The sequence below is a fragment of the Misgurnus anguillicaudatus genome, chromosome 2 (assembly GCF_027580225.2).
Source record: "Misgurnus anguillicaudatus chromosome 2, ASM2758022v2, whole genome shotgun sequence".
NCBI lineage: Eukaryota > Metazoa > Chordata > Actinopteri > Cypriniformes > Cobitidae > Misgurnus > Misgurnus anguillicaudatus.
Genome location: NC_073338.2, coordinates 18988642 through 19001331, shown reverse-complemented (window position 1 = coordinate 19001331; position 12690 = coordinate 18988642). Strand labels below are relative to the sequence as shown.

Below are 12690 nucleotides of genomic sequence, written 5' to 3'. Positions count from 1 at the left end.
TACATATTCATTTTGTGTTAGACTAATTAAATATATATACTTATTGCTCTTAATGAGGTATTTTACATTAATTAAACACAATTTTAATGTGTCATGTCTAAGAAGAGCTTGAATCATTTTTTTGAGTGCAGCTGTTTCATGAGATTGTTAAATCTAAAAAGAATGAACTGTCAGCAAAAATAAAACACACAAAAAAAACGATAAAAGACAATAGGTTTAATGTTTAAAAATAAAATGTGAAAGAAATCGGTACTAGTGGCTACTATAAAAATATATACATATACATATATATATACATATATATATATATATATATATATATATATATATATATATATATATATATATATATATATATATATATATATATATATATATACATATATATATATATATATATATATATATATATATATATATACATATATATATATATACATATATATATATATATATACATATATATACATATATATACATATATATATATATATATATATATATATATATGTATATATATATATATATATTTATATATATATAGTGGTTGTTCATGGCATAATAACAGAAAAATCTTACGCAACTTACCGTGTTGTCTGTAATGTTTTAATAATTTCACGCATTCCAGCATGTCTCATAAAAGCTCTCCTGCAGGCCCATTACTGCCTGAGACTGAAGGCCTGAATCATGTGGTTTGAATCGTGGGTGCTGCAGGTTGGATACTATTGGAAAGATGAGCCGAACTGTTGCATTCTGAACCAATTGGAGTGGTTTAATAGACCGTATTGGAAGGCCAGCAAGGATTGCAAGCAGTCCAGTACATGTTTTACATACATTTTTGAAGTACTTTAGGTTGTGAACTAAATGCACATTTGGACATTATAAGAATGTGTTTATATTTTAGACAGATACTGTATGTTATGTAGGGCTTATGACTCCTATGAGACCTGTCTGTTTTCTACTGAAATGTACACAGTTGATCTTCTCTGTAAGGTTGTGTAATTTGACATATGTTCGCGTTTTTCTGAGAATCTCCTGGTATCTACTGATTGCTTGAGAAATTCTACAGGAATTTACTAGCACAGTTTTTATGAATGCCTCTAACCAATATCATGCAGAGAAAAGCACATAAGTGGATTGTTAGGTTGCTATTTCTGTTGTTGTTTGCCCTTCACATTGTTTTATGATTTGAATAAAGGGGATTTGTCTTGTTGTAATGATAGATATAGCCTACAACAGCTGACAATGCAGATGTCATGTAATGAAGGGCAACAGTAAATAAAAAATAAACAGAACGCAATAGGCTTTATGCCCAGCTGCACTACTTCCTGAACTTTAGCCAGCTCCTTGTTTCCTGTCTGCCATTATTGGACAAACTGATTAATCCAGGTGTGTCTGATTATTGTTGTTGTGACTACTGAGGTCAGGCACACCTGGATTAATCAGTTTGTCCAATAATGGCAGACAGGAAACAAGGAGTTGGCTGAAGTTCAGGAAGTAGTGCGGCTGGGCATAAAGCCTTTTGGTAGAGCATGGTGTTGTTAGCAACACAGTCAAAGGTTCGATTCTGTCACATGCATAAACACAAGAAGTTGATATTGAGCTGTGAAAAAAAAAATATTTTTTTAAATGTTTGTCCCTTCTTATTAAGTCTCTCTAACTTTTGATGATTATCTGCTGTTTAAATTTCCATCACATACAGTATACAGTCAAACCAGTAGGTGGCAGTAATGATCTGCTGAACTCAATTCTCACCCTGCACACGAGCGTCAAGGTTAATCGCGTGTCAACATGGCTGCGTGCAGGATCTTTAGCACGGGCATGGGATTCTTGCAGTCATCATTGCCGTTTTGTAGACAGGTAAAAGCTCACTTTAACTGATTCTGTCACGATTTATATAGTGGTGTATTAGAATTTTGTCATTGCTGTGTTTTTATATCTGTGTGTGTTGATAGTGATCCTGTTAGGCTCTGTGTTGCACCCAGAGGAACAAGTGACAATTTAATGTTCACGTCTCGTGAAAAGAAGTCTTACTATTACTTACAGAGATCTGTTTACGTGTTTGTAGACTACACTTATTGTTATTTCATTGACAAAATATTCTCACGTATTTGTGAACCGTTTCGGATAAAAGCCTGTGCTGAACAAATAAACGTAAACGACGTAGACTTTTGTTTTTTCAATGTTTTTGTCATATGGTACTGATTTATGATTTATATTATGGCAAAGGACGGAAACATTCGTCTATATGCTGATTTATGGCAAATGCTTTTATACAAAGAGAATTACATTTTATTTAATCTATACAAGTTATTAGTAAGTTACGTGTGTTTCCTGGGTATCGAACCTATGACAACTGGGCTGCGTACACAGTGCCCTAGTAACTGACATTAGTTAATAAAGCATTAATCGTGTTGTTACTGATCTTTACACATTTTAAAGTTGTCATTTTTGTTGCTTTCAGGCCTACAGAAGTTCGTTGGGAATAGTGGAGCAGTTCAGAGGTTATTATGTTGACTGGAGGATGTTACGGGATGTGAAAAGGAGACAAATGGCATTCGAGTATGCAGATACAAGACTGCGTATTAATGCCATTAGAAAAAATACTATTTTGCCAAAGGAGTTGCAGGTATGTTTGATGATAATTAATTAATAATTATTTGTTACATTTATATATAGCGCTTTTCTGCAGCGCTTTACATCTGAATGGGGGAATCTCCACCTGGATGATGCGACGGCAGCCATATTGCCCCCGAATGCCCCACACACCAGCTTATTAGTGTAGATGAGACCGAGTGAGATAGCCAATTAATATATATGGGGATGATTAGTAGGCCAATGGGCAAGTTTGGCCAGGATGCCGGGGCACACCACTATTCTTTTTCGGATGACATCCTAGGGTTTTTAACGACCACAGAGAGTCAGTTTGAAAATTGTAGACTCTGTTTCTTGTTATTTAACCCATGATTTAAAGGTGGGGTGCATGATCTCTGAAATCTCATTCAAAATCACCAAACAAACAAACCCCTACCCCAATAGAATCTGGACCTTCTTTTGATAGACTCGCCCCACACATATTCAACCCAGGCAATGATGTCGGTTAGTAGACACGCCCCTTACTGCTGATTGGCTACAAGTGTGTTTTGGTACTCGGCCCGACTCTTTTACAAAGTGTTTTTCAAAAATCATGCACCCTGCCTAAGCCTTTAAATCTCAAAATTGGCTTAAAACGACTTTTACAGATAAATGATAATTCATACAAAAAATTTGGACTGAACAATATTTGTACTCATATCTAGGCATATAAAGGAAATTTCAAGTTCCTGAGCTTGAAATTTTTGTACAGACAACAAATTGAAATGCGAGGCATATTATGTCTGTTTTACAAAAACTTTTATTCTGCATAACGATTAGTTGCAATTAATCGTTTGCAAAATACATTTTTTGTTTACATCAGATGTGTATTGTGTAATAATAATTATATGTATATGTATATGTATATGTATATGTATGTATATATATATATATATATATATATATATATATACAGTCTTGTTCAAAATAATAGCAGTACAATGTGACTAACCAGAATAATCAAGGTTTTTAGTATATTTTTTATTGCTACGTGGCAAACAAGTTACCAGTAGGTTCAGTAGATTCTCAGAAAACAAATGAGACCCAGCATTCATGATATGCACGCTCTTAAGGCTGTGCAATTGGGCAATTAGTTGAATTAGTTGAAAGGGGTGTGTTCAAAAAAATAGCAGTGTGGCATTCAATCACTGAGGTTATCAATTTTGTGAAGAAACAGGTGTGAATCAGGTGGCCCCTATTTAAGGATGAAGCCAACACTTGTTGAACATGCATTTGAAAGCTGAGGAAAATGGGTCGTTCAAGACATTGTTAAGAAGAACAGCGTACTTTGATTAAAAAGTTGATTGGAGAGGGGAAAACCTATAAAGAGGTGCAAAACATGATAGGCTGTTCAGCTAAAATGATCTCCAATGCCTTAAAATGGAGAGCAAAACAAGAGAGACGTGGAAGAAAACGGAAGACAACCATCAAAATGGATAGAAGAATAACCAGAATGGCAAAGGCTCAGCCAATGATCACCTCCAGGATGATCAAAGACAGTCTGGAGTTACCTGTAAGTACTGTGACAGTTAGAAGACGTCTGTGTGAAGCTAATCTATTTTCAAGAATCCCCCGCAAAGTCCCTCTGTTAAAAAAGGCATGTGCAGAAGAGGTTACAATTTGCCAAAGAACACATCAACTGGCCTAAAGAGAAATGGAGGAACATTTTGTGGACTGATGATAGTAAAATTGTTCTTTTTGGGTCCAAGGGCCACAGGCAGTTTGTGAGACGACCCCCAAACTCTGAATTCAAGCCTCAGTACACAGTGAAGACAGTGAAGCATGGAGGTGCAAGCATCATGATATGGGCATGTTTCTCCTACTATGGTGTTGGGCCTATTTATCGCATACCAGCGATCATGGATCAGTTTGCATATGTTAAAATACTTGAAGAGGTCATGTTGCCCTATGCTGAAGAGGACATGCCCTTGAAATGGTTGTTTCAACAAGACAATGACCCAAAACACACTAGTAAACGGGCAAAGTCTTGGTTCCAAACCAACAAAATTAATGTTATGGAGTGCCCAGCCCAATCTCCAGACCTTAATCCAATTGAGAACTTGTGGGGTGATATCAAAAATGCTGTTTCTGAAGCAAAACCAAGAAATGTGAATGAATTGCGGAATGTTGTTAAAGAATCATGGAGTGGAATAACAGCTGAGAGGTGCCACAAGTTGGTTGACTCCATGCCACACAGATGTCAAGCAGTTTTAAAAAACTGTGGTCATACAACTAAATATTAGTTTAGTGATTCACAGGATTGCTAAATCCCAGAAAAAAAAATGTTTGTACAAAATAGTTTTGAGTTTGTACAGTCAAAGGTAGACACTGCTATTATTTTGAACACACCCCTTTCAACTAATTGCCCAATTGCACAGCCTTAAGAACGTGCATATCATGAATGCTGGGTCTTGTTTGTTTTCTGAGAATCTACTGAACCTACTGGTAACTTGTTTGCCACGTAGCAATAAAAAATATACTAAAAACCTTGATTATTCTGGTTAGTCACATTGTACTGCTATTATTTTGAACAAGACTGTATATAATACACACATGCATGTATAATTTTAAGAAAAAAAATAGATGTAATATTAAGTATTCATACTTGTATATAATATAAATAATCTTTCTTAAATATATACATGCCTGTGTGTCTATTATATATACATAATTATGATGTAAACTAAAACTTTTATTCTGCAAACGGTTAGTTGCAATTGTTTGTTATGCAGCCTAGTCTCTTTTATATATCATCTTTTATATATGGTCCTTTGAGTATAAGAGTCAATATGAACTATTATTGTGTGTACACTGTAAATATAAAAATATATATATATTCAAAAGGGGAAATTTGGAGTAGCTAATAGGGCGTACACACCAAGCGCAAACTCAACGATTTGCGCGAGTAGATTACATACAAAGTCAATGCAAAAACGCGACTAGACGTGAACTTGTGCGGGGCGATGCGAATGACGCGAATTGGCCGGCGCAATTGCCGCCTCAAACATGAAAATATTCAACTTAAGCAGAAAATTTGCATGACAGGAAGTTAAATTCCAGGGGAACACAGTGTTTGGTGGGTAGTACGCAGCATAAGATTGTTTACTTAACTATTCCTTTAAGAATGGCATTTTAAAACCCACAGTGGTATAATGTACACACAGTTGTTGTCAATTCTCTTCGTATTAACTTAATGTTGTTAAAGTAATTACTAAATTTCCATCTGCCACTGTAATCTAAACGCTCCCCTTTTTATGAAGACTTGTATGCTTTATTTTTGCCTTGTAAAACCCATAAAAATACGTTATATATTTGCATTACTTAAAAAAACTCTCAACATGTAATACTCATTTTAACCTATAGAGTTCATTGTTCTGTGTGGACCATGAAGAAATTTGTTTTTTGTCTTGTTTTATATGAGATGAATAATTTTAATTTCTCTTTTTTTTTATAGGAGATCGCTGATAAAGAAATAGCTGCACTGCCCCGAGACAGTTGTCCTGTGCGCATTCGCAACCGGTGTGTGATGACATCACGTCCACGTGGAGTTAAACGCAGGTGGCGTCTTAGCCGAATTGTTTTTCGGCATTTAGCAGACCACAACCAGATGTCTGGGATACAGCGATCAATGTGGTAATCACCATAATGACCCACTGGTTGTATAATGGACATTACACCCTCAGAATAAACTGGACCTAGTTATACCTTTTAAAAACAATACATTGTAATGCAGAGTATTGAATTTAACATCAAAACCAACAAACACCTTGTCACTTTTTATTAACTAGATAAATTCTGCTTTTTGTATTCATATGGTTTGTTTAATGTGTTATAACATGGAGCATACAATAAATTATTATGTTGATGCAACTTTTGTGTTTTCATGACTTTATATGCTTTATATGATAAATTAAAACCTTGTAAGAATTCATCTAAACAGGCTTTGACGTTAATTATTTTAGCCTGCTCATGAAGTAGCAATAAATATTAGAAAGCAAATCTTTCCATTAGACACATATATATATATATATATATATATGGTTAGATGGTGCATGCTGCGACAACACATTTTCCATACACGTCTCGTCTGAGCTCCACGGCTCGTCTAAGACCTGTCTAAAGTTTGTTTGTCCCTATATGTGCCGTGGATATGTATATGTTTTGTGTGATGAAAAAGCGTTTTTTATGGAAATATGAAATAGAATTTCTCTAAGGGGATGATAAATATATACTACTACTACTACTATATATATCTTTTATGTTTGTTTGTTTGTTTGTTTTATTTGGATCCCCATTAGCTTCAGCATGAGCTAAAAGCTATTCTTCCTGGGGTCCTATAATCTTTTCATGTGACAATACATTAACCACATCACATTAATCACATCTGCACATTAAACACATTTAAAATAAACATATGACACAACAAAAATAAAAATAAATCTCAGAGTAGTGTCAAGTGTTTTTCTCTATCTATATGCATACTGAAAATGTGTAATTAAATCATTATTTAAAAAGTAAGATTGAATCTGTTCATAAACTATTCTCTCCATTATTTTACCAAGAATTGGTAATAAACTTATTGGTCTACTATTTGATTCAGAGAAAGACTTTTTTTGGGTATTGGTACAACTACACATATTTTCCAAGATTGCAATATTCTCCTTAAAACACACATTAATTACATGAGCAATAATAGGAGCAATGATTGTAATTATTGGTTTAAGCAATTTATGTTTAAGATAAACCACCTGGTGTTGACTATCTTTACAATTCATCAAAAGCAATTCACTTTTAGAATCACTAACTTTCTTAAATTTAAAGCTACATGTTTTACCTTCCATCATCTTATTTATCAGTCTTTTTGATAAGTTAATCTTGTGTGGCTGTATAGTGTTTTTAAGATTATGTATTTTATATATGAAATAATCATTAAGATGATTTGTTATATCACTTGGTTTAGTAAAAAATTGACCTTCATTTTCTAAATAATCTGGGGTCGATTTATTATTTCCTCTTAATATATTATTCAGTGTATTCCATAGTTGTTTACTATCATGTTTTATTTCAGCATTTTTTTTAAATTATAATACAATTTCTTTTTCTTCTTATTTAACTTCTAAATTTACAATATATCTCCCAGTCCGATTTGACTTAAGATATAATTGCTACTCGTTAAGCTTGATCTCTCTCTCTTTTATAAGAGCTTTTAATTCTTGATCCAACCACCACGGGGTGTTGACATTTCGAACAGTAAATGTTTTTATTAGTGCATGATTTTCTACAATTGTCATAAAAATGTGGTCAAAAAGCTGAAATGCTTTCACTGGATCCTTTTGAAGAATTACCTCTGACCAATTTGCATTTCTAACATCATCTTCATATTGTAATTGATTGACCTTTTCATTATTACTTTTGGACCCAATTTAGGAACTTTTGTTTTCCTTACAATTGCACTAAGATTATGGTCACTAGAACCAGTTTGCACAGATAGGCCATTTGAGCAAAGTTCTAATCTATTTATAAACATGTGATCAATACTGGAAGCTGATTGAGTGTTAACCATAATAAGCTCAAATTCTCCTTAAAAATGAATGGTTCTCTGTGGCCCTCTGCTGGTCAAAGCCATTTCTTTCTTAAACTGTAATCATTTAGGTTTATCCCTAGCCAGCAGATGGCAGAGTTCAACACCTAGAGCAATATCCAGAAACAAAATTTTGATCATCATTATTTTTTTCATAAAAATGTTGGGGAATTTGTGGTTAATGGGTGCAAAAGTACATATCTTAAAAAACACAGCATTAATGTATAGAGGAAAAGTAAACAAAACGTGATACATATTTGTATAATTAAAAGTAATAAATGTATTAAATATATGCAATAAATTCAAAGACCATTAGTGTAGAGTTGAAACTAGGGACTTGTGAGGGTTAAATGACTTTAGCTGTTACATACCGTTGAAAATATGAGCCGTAACACATCCTAACTTTAAGATGTTGTGACAATTTCTGTTTATTATTATTATTTATTTAATTTTTTAAGTGTTTTTGTTTGTTTGTTTTTTCTTTTTTTTCTTTTTAAGGTTTTAGAAAAATGAGGGTTTTTTAAACACAAAATATTTGTTCGTTTTTGTTTATTTATTTATTTGTTAAAAAATCTCACATTTCCTAAGTAACTTATAGACGGCGCAAAATCGCAATTAATATATAATATTTATACTTTCAAGTCTGTGTCAAGGGATTCGTTAACTTAGCCACAAATGCAGTTTTACTTGTGAATATAGTTTTGTAAATGTTAAATGCTCTCTCATTTGTTTGAGTGAGATAAAAAAAAGTCTGCTAAATGAATCAAAGTAAATCTAGTCAGAGAATACTGAAATACTTTTATTTTAACACTTGACTTTTATTTTGAAATCATGACCCGGAAGCAAGAATCTTTCTAGAAACGACCCTGCATGCAGTTCAGAGTGACGCGTAGTGTCAGATTGAAAGCAGAGTTCACGTTCATCAAATCAGTAAATACTTCATAAACAGGTTTCATACGATTTCTTTCGGATAAGGGCAGTGATGGATATCAATGAAGTGGTAAAATGCACAGTTTTTATGCTTCTCTCATTGTTGAGACCATAAGTGCTTTGCAATGTCTATGTTTTCATTGTAACTTACTGCGGATCTCAAATATTGTCATAAATAGCTTATCATTTTAAATTAAAGTCTTCTTTCACGAGGCTGCTGATCAAGAGCATGTTTTTTTTTTATTTTGTAAAGTAAAAATTCCTAAATTCCTCATCTTACATAAATGTCAATGATGCTGGCTTGCAGATGTCACTTGTGCTGTCTTGATGTTTGATCTTAACTTTTGTGTCTGTAGATCAGCGGTCTTGAGAGTGATGCTAAAGAGATCACGAGTTTGCTGGAGAAATGTGAACGACAGCGTGTGAAGGACGTATTAATACAAGAGCAGAAGAAGATCGAGAAAGAGCTCACACACAAGAGACAGATAAAAGAGCAACAAGCCAAAAAAGACTCTGGAGAGACGAGAGATACAGCACTTAGGGGATACACCGTGAAAATTAATAACTATGGTGTGTGTTCATATCGCTAGACACTCTAAATTTAATGGTTCTCAAACTGGGGGCTGTGAGATTGTACCAGTGGGGGCCCAGTCTAGTGACATTTAATAAAATTATGATAAATTATGTGCACTTACAGCACTATATCGTATCATTTTATATGTTATTGTTTAAAACTGATTTTAAGTTTTAAAATATTTTATGTCACATTTTCTTTGGGAGCCACAAAGGGATGCACTGTACACAAAGGGGGCTGCACGCCAAAAAAGTTTGATAACCACAGGTCTAATTCACTATGCAATAATGCAGTTGTGCATTTACTCTCATAATAAGAGCCCGTTTAAGTGTCATTGTGTTTCTTATTTAGGATGGGACCAATCTGACAAATTTGTCAAAATCTACATCACACTAAAAGGGGTCCATACAATTCCAGCTGAAAATGTTGAGACCAGTTTCACAGAGAGGTATGTTGAATGAATTACAGCATTTTTGGCAATCACGGAAACATACAGTTCTGTGTCAACATCTTTAAGCCAACATTGGATTTGTTGTTTTTGCATTTATATTTTATTTTGTTTGATGTCAAGAGAAGTCAAACTCAATACTGATGTTTTCCAGAAAGAGCCATTTCGTTTGAATTTTTTACATTTTGTGTACGTATATTTCGTTTGTATCCCAATAAAGCGAGTGAAAAAGAAATATGGATGGTCACACCATCTATGTTAAAACATCAAAGGTAGTGGTGGCCTAACACTTTTGCAAAGTACTGTTATAATTGTTGTACTAGTTTGCTTTTAGTCTATGAGTTCTGAAAAGTAAGTTGTCATTTATACTATGCCTTGCCTAGACCAAACCACTCTGTCAATGTCAAGTTACACCTCATTTAATTTCTTATAGATTAGGCATATCTAACGCTCTACAATTTATATTGTATTCTCGATGCTAAAATACTGTACACGTTGCTCTTTTGTTTTTCCAGAGGTTTCAATGTTCTTGTCAAAGATCTGGATGGAAAGAACCATCAAATGACAGTCAACAACCTTTTATATCCCATCATTGTAACAGAGAGCAGTAAAAAGATTAGTCATTTCTCCTTTATTATTAAAATTGATTGATTTTTTTGATGCAGTTGGTAGATGAATGAAATCACTGTTGTGAATGGGTTTTGTTTACAGATTAAAACAGACATGGTCCTTATCATGTGCAAGAAGAAGTCAACAAAAAAATGGGACTGTCTGACACAAGTAGAAAAACTATCTAAAGAGAAAGAGTGAGTAAAATTCACTTTCGTTAATAATTTAACACATGCCTATTCTCTACAATGTCTTTCTTTTCCTTTGGAGGAACATGCCCACATTTTGGGAATTTGGCTTGTTCACCGTATTCCCCAGAGTAAGATAAGTCCCTACATACCTTTCTCATCTCCGTGCGTGCTGTAACTCTGTCTGACGCAGCCCCCGCTAGCTTAGCTTAGCACAAAGACTGAAAGTGAATGGCTCCAGCTAGCAAACTGCTCCCAATAAGTGAGCAGTTTGCTAGCTGGAGACATTCACTTCCTTTCTTTGTGCTAAGCTAAGCTAGCGGGGGCTGCGTCAGACAGAGTTACAGCACGCACGGAGATGAGAAAGGTATGTATGGACTTATCTAGCTCTGGGGGATAGGGTGAATGGGCTAGATTCCCAAAGTGTGGGTGTGTTCCTTTAAAACTGCATAAAATCTAGATTATACGTTTCCTTTTACAGAATTACTTAAACAAAGAAAACTCGATAGTTTCTGTAGCTCACCTAAAGCATTACATTTGCAACGCAAAGGTCATGTGTTTGATCCCAAAGAACACACATACTAAATAAAGGTACATCTTGAATGCACTTTAAGTCGCCAAACGTCTGAATAAATGTAAAGTAATATAATGATATCATATGTACAATAACTGTAAAATGCATGGCCATCTGTATTGCTCCAGTTATGTGCTCGACATTGACATTATACAAAATTTCTCTTCAGCAAACCTAATATGGAGGAGAATGCTGATCCAAGTGCTGGGCTGATGAATGTGCTGAAGAAGATCTACACCGATGGAGATGATGAGATGAAGCGTACTATCAACAAGGCCTGGGTTGAGTCTCAGGAGAAGAAGGCCAAAGGAGATGATTTTGACTTCTGAGTCGGTTCTCTCATCTGCTTTAACAACGAGCACCTCAGCTCAACTGCATTGTACATGTTATTCCAGTTTTTTGAAGATTATTTTATGTATTTTTTTACTTTTTGTTTTGTTAATGAATGATATGATAAAATGTTTCCATTCCTGTAGTTGTTTTGACAAGAAGACATAATTTGATGTTGTTACATTTGTAATAGAGTCAACAAATGTTCGGTTCATTTTCAATCTGTTGCAATATTGCACCTGCAAGGACTGTGTACCTTCACAATGAAAAATGAAAATAAATGGAAAAACTGAAACTAATTTATCATCCCTGGTTTTCATTGTGCCTAATGACCCATAATTATATGAAATATTGCTGTTATAGGAAATTAAAATGTATGAAAGATGAATGAAGTTATTAGATGTGAAACACTGCATCTAAACTGTAAAACATACTGGACATTGAGGAAACTAGTGTTGGTTACATTCGTTTTGATCATTTAAAACATAAAATGAAATAATACTAATATAAAATATAATCTATATTCTAAAGATTGGCGTTTTATAAACTACCATAATAAAACAGACGCCATGCTTTATTGTTTGCTAGCCACCAGAGGGCGCATGAAACCGCGAGTTTATCTGTTCATCTCGCATTCAGCCATGACGTCATTTTGCTTTATCTTTGCGATGTAAATACATTGTGTGAGTAAAACAACAACAACAAAGACACAGTGTGTGTAATTTAATTTATATGTACTCTATCATGCTTTTCGTCTTCACACCAATTTTTATATTACTCTTCATGCCATTGTTACTGTATCATGTTTGAGATGTGACATGT

The 12690-nt window shown here is 34.1% G+C and overlaps 2 protein-coding genes across 2 annotated transcripts; both read left to right on the top strand.

Moving 5' to 3' along the window:
* The first annotated feature begins 1703 nt into the window (after positions 1-1703).
* Positions 1704-6504, top strand: mrps14 (mitochondrial ribosomal protein S14). The gene is made up of 3 exons (XM_073874128.1): positions 1704-1860; positions 2465-2629; positions 6089-6504. Exons 1-3 carry the CDS (start codon positions 1792-1794, stop codon positions 6269-6271), a joined length of 417 nt encoding a protein of 138 aa, XP_073730229.1. The 5' UTR covers positions 1704-1791; the 3' UTR covers positions 6272-6504.
* Positions 6505-9052: 2548 nt separating this feature from the next.
* On the top strand, positions 9053-12167 carry cacybp (calcyclin binding protein). Its single transcript, XM_073874118.1, has 6 exons — positions 9053-9215; positions 9502-9715; positions 10071-10167; positions 10683-10786; positions 10883-10973; positions 11708-12167. The coding sequence occupies exons 1-6, from the start codon at positions 9198-9200 to the stop codon at positions 11865-11867; spliced, it is 684 nt and encodes a 227-aa protein (XP_073730219.1). The 5' UTR covers positions 9053-9197; the 3' UTR covers positions 11868-12167.
* Positions 12168-12690: the final 523 nt, after the last annotated feature.

Coding starts and splice junctions, on each gene's coding strand:
- mrps14 (XM_073874128.1), top strand. CDS start 1,792: ATGGCTGCGTGCAGGATCTTTAGCACGGGCATGGGATTCTTGCAGTCA. Junction 1,861..2,464: donor CATTGCCGTTTTGTAGACAG/GTAAAAGCTCAC, acceptor TGTTGCTTTCAG/GCCTACAGAAGTTCGTTGGG. Junction 2,630..6,088: donor TTTTGCCAAAGGAGTTGCAG/GTATGTTTGATG, acceptor TTTTTTTTATAG/GAGATCGCTGATAAAGAAAT.
- cacybp (XM_073874118.1), top strand. Junction 9,716..10,070: donor CGTGAAAATTAATAACTATG/GTGTGTGTTCAT, acceptor TTTCTTATTTAG/GATGGGACCAATCTGACAAA. Junction 10,787..10,882: donor AGAGAGCAGTAAAAAGATTA/GTCATTTCTCCT, acceptor GTTTACAGATTA/AAACAGACATGGTCCTTATC.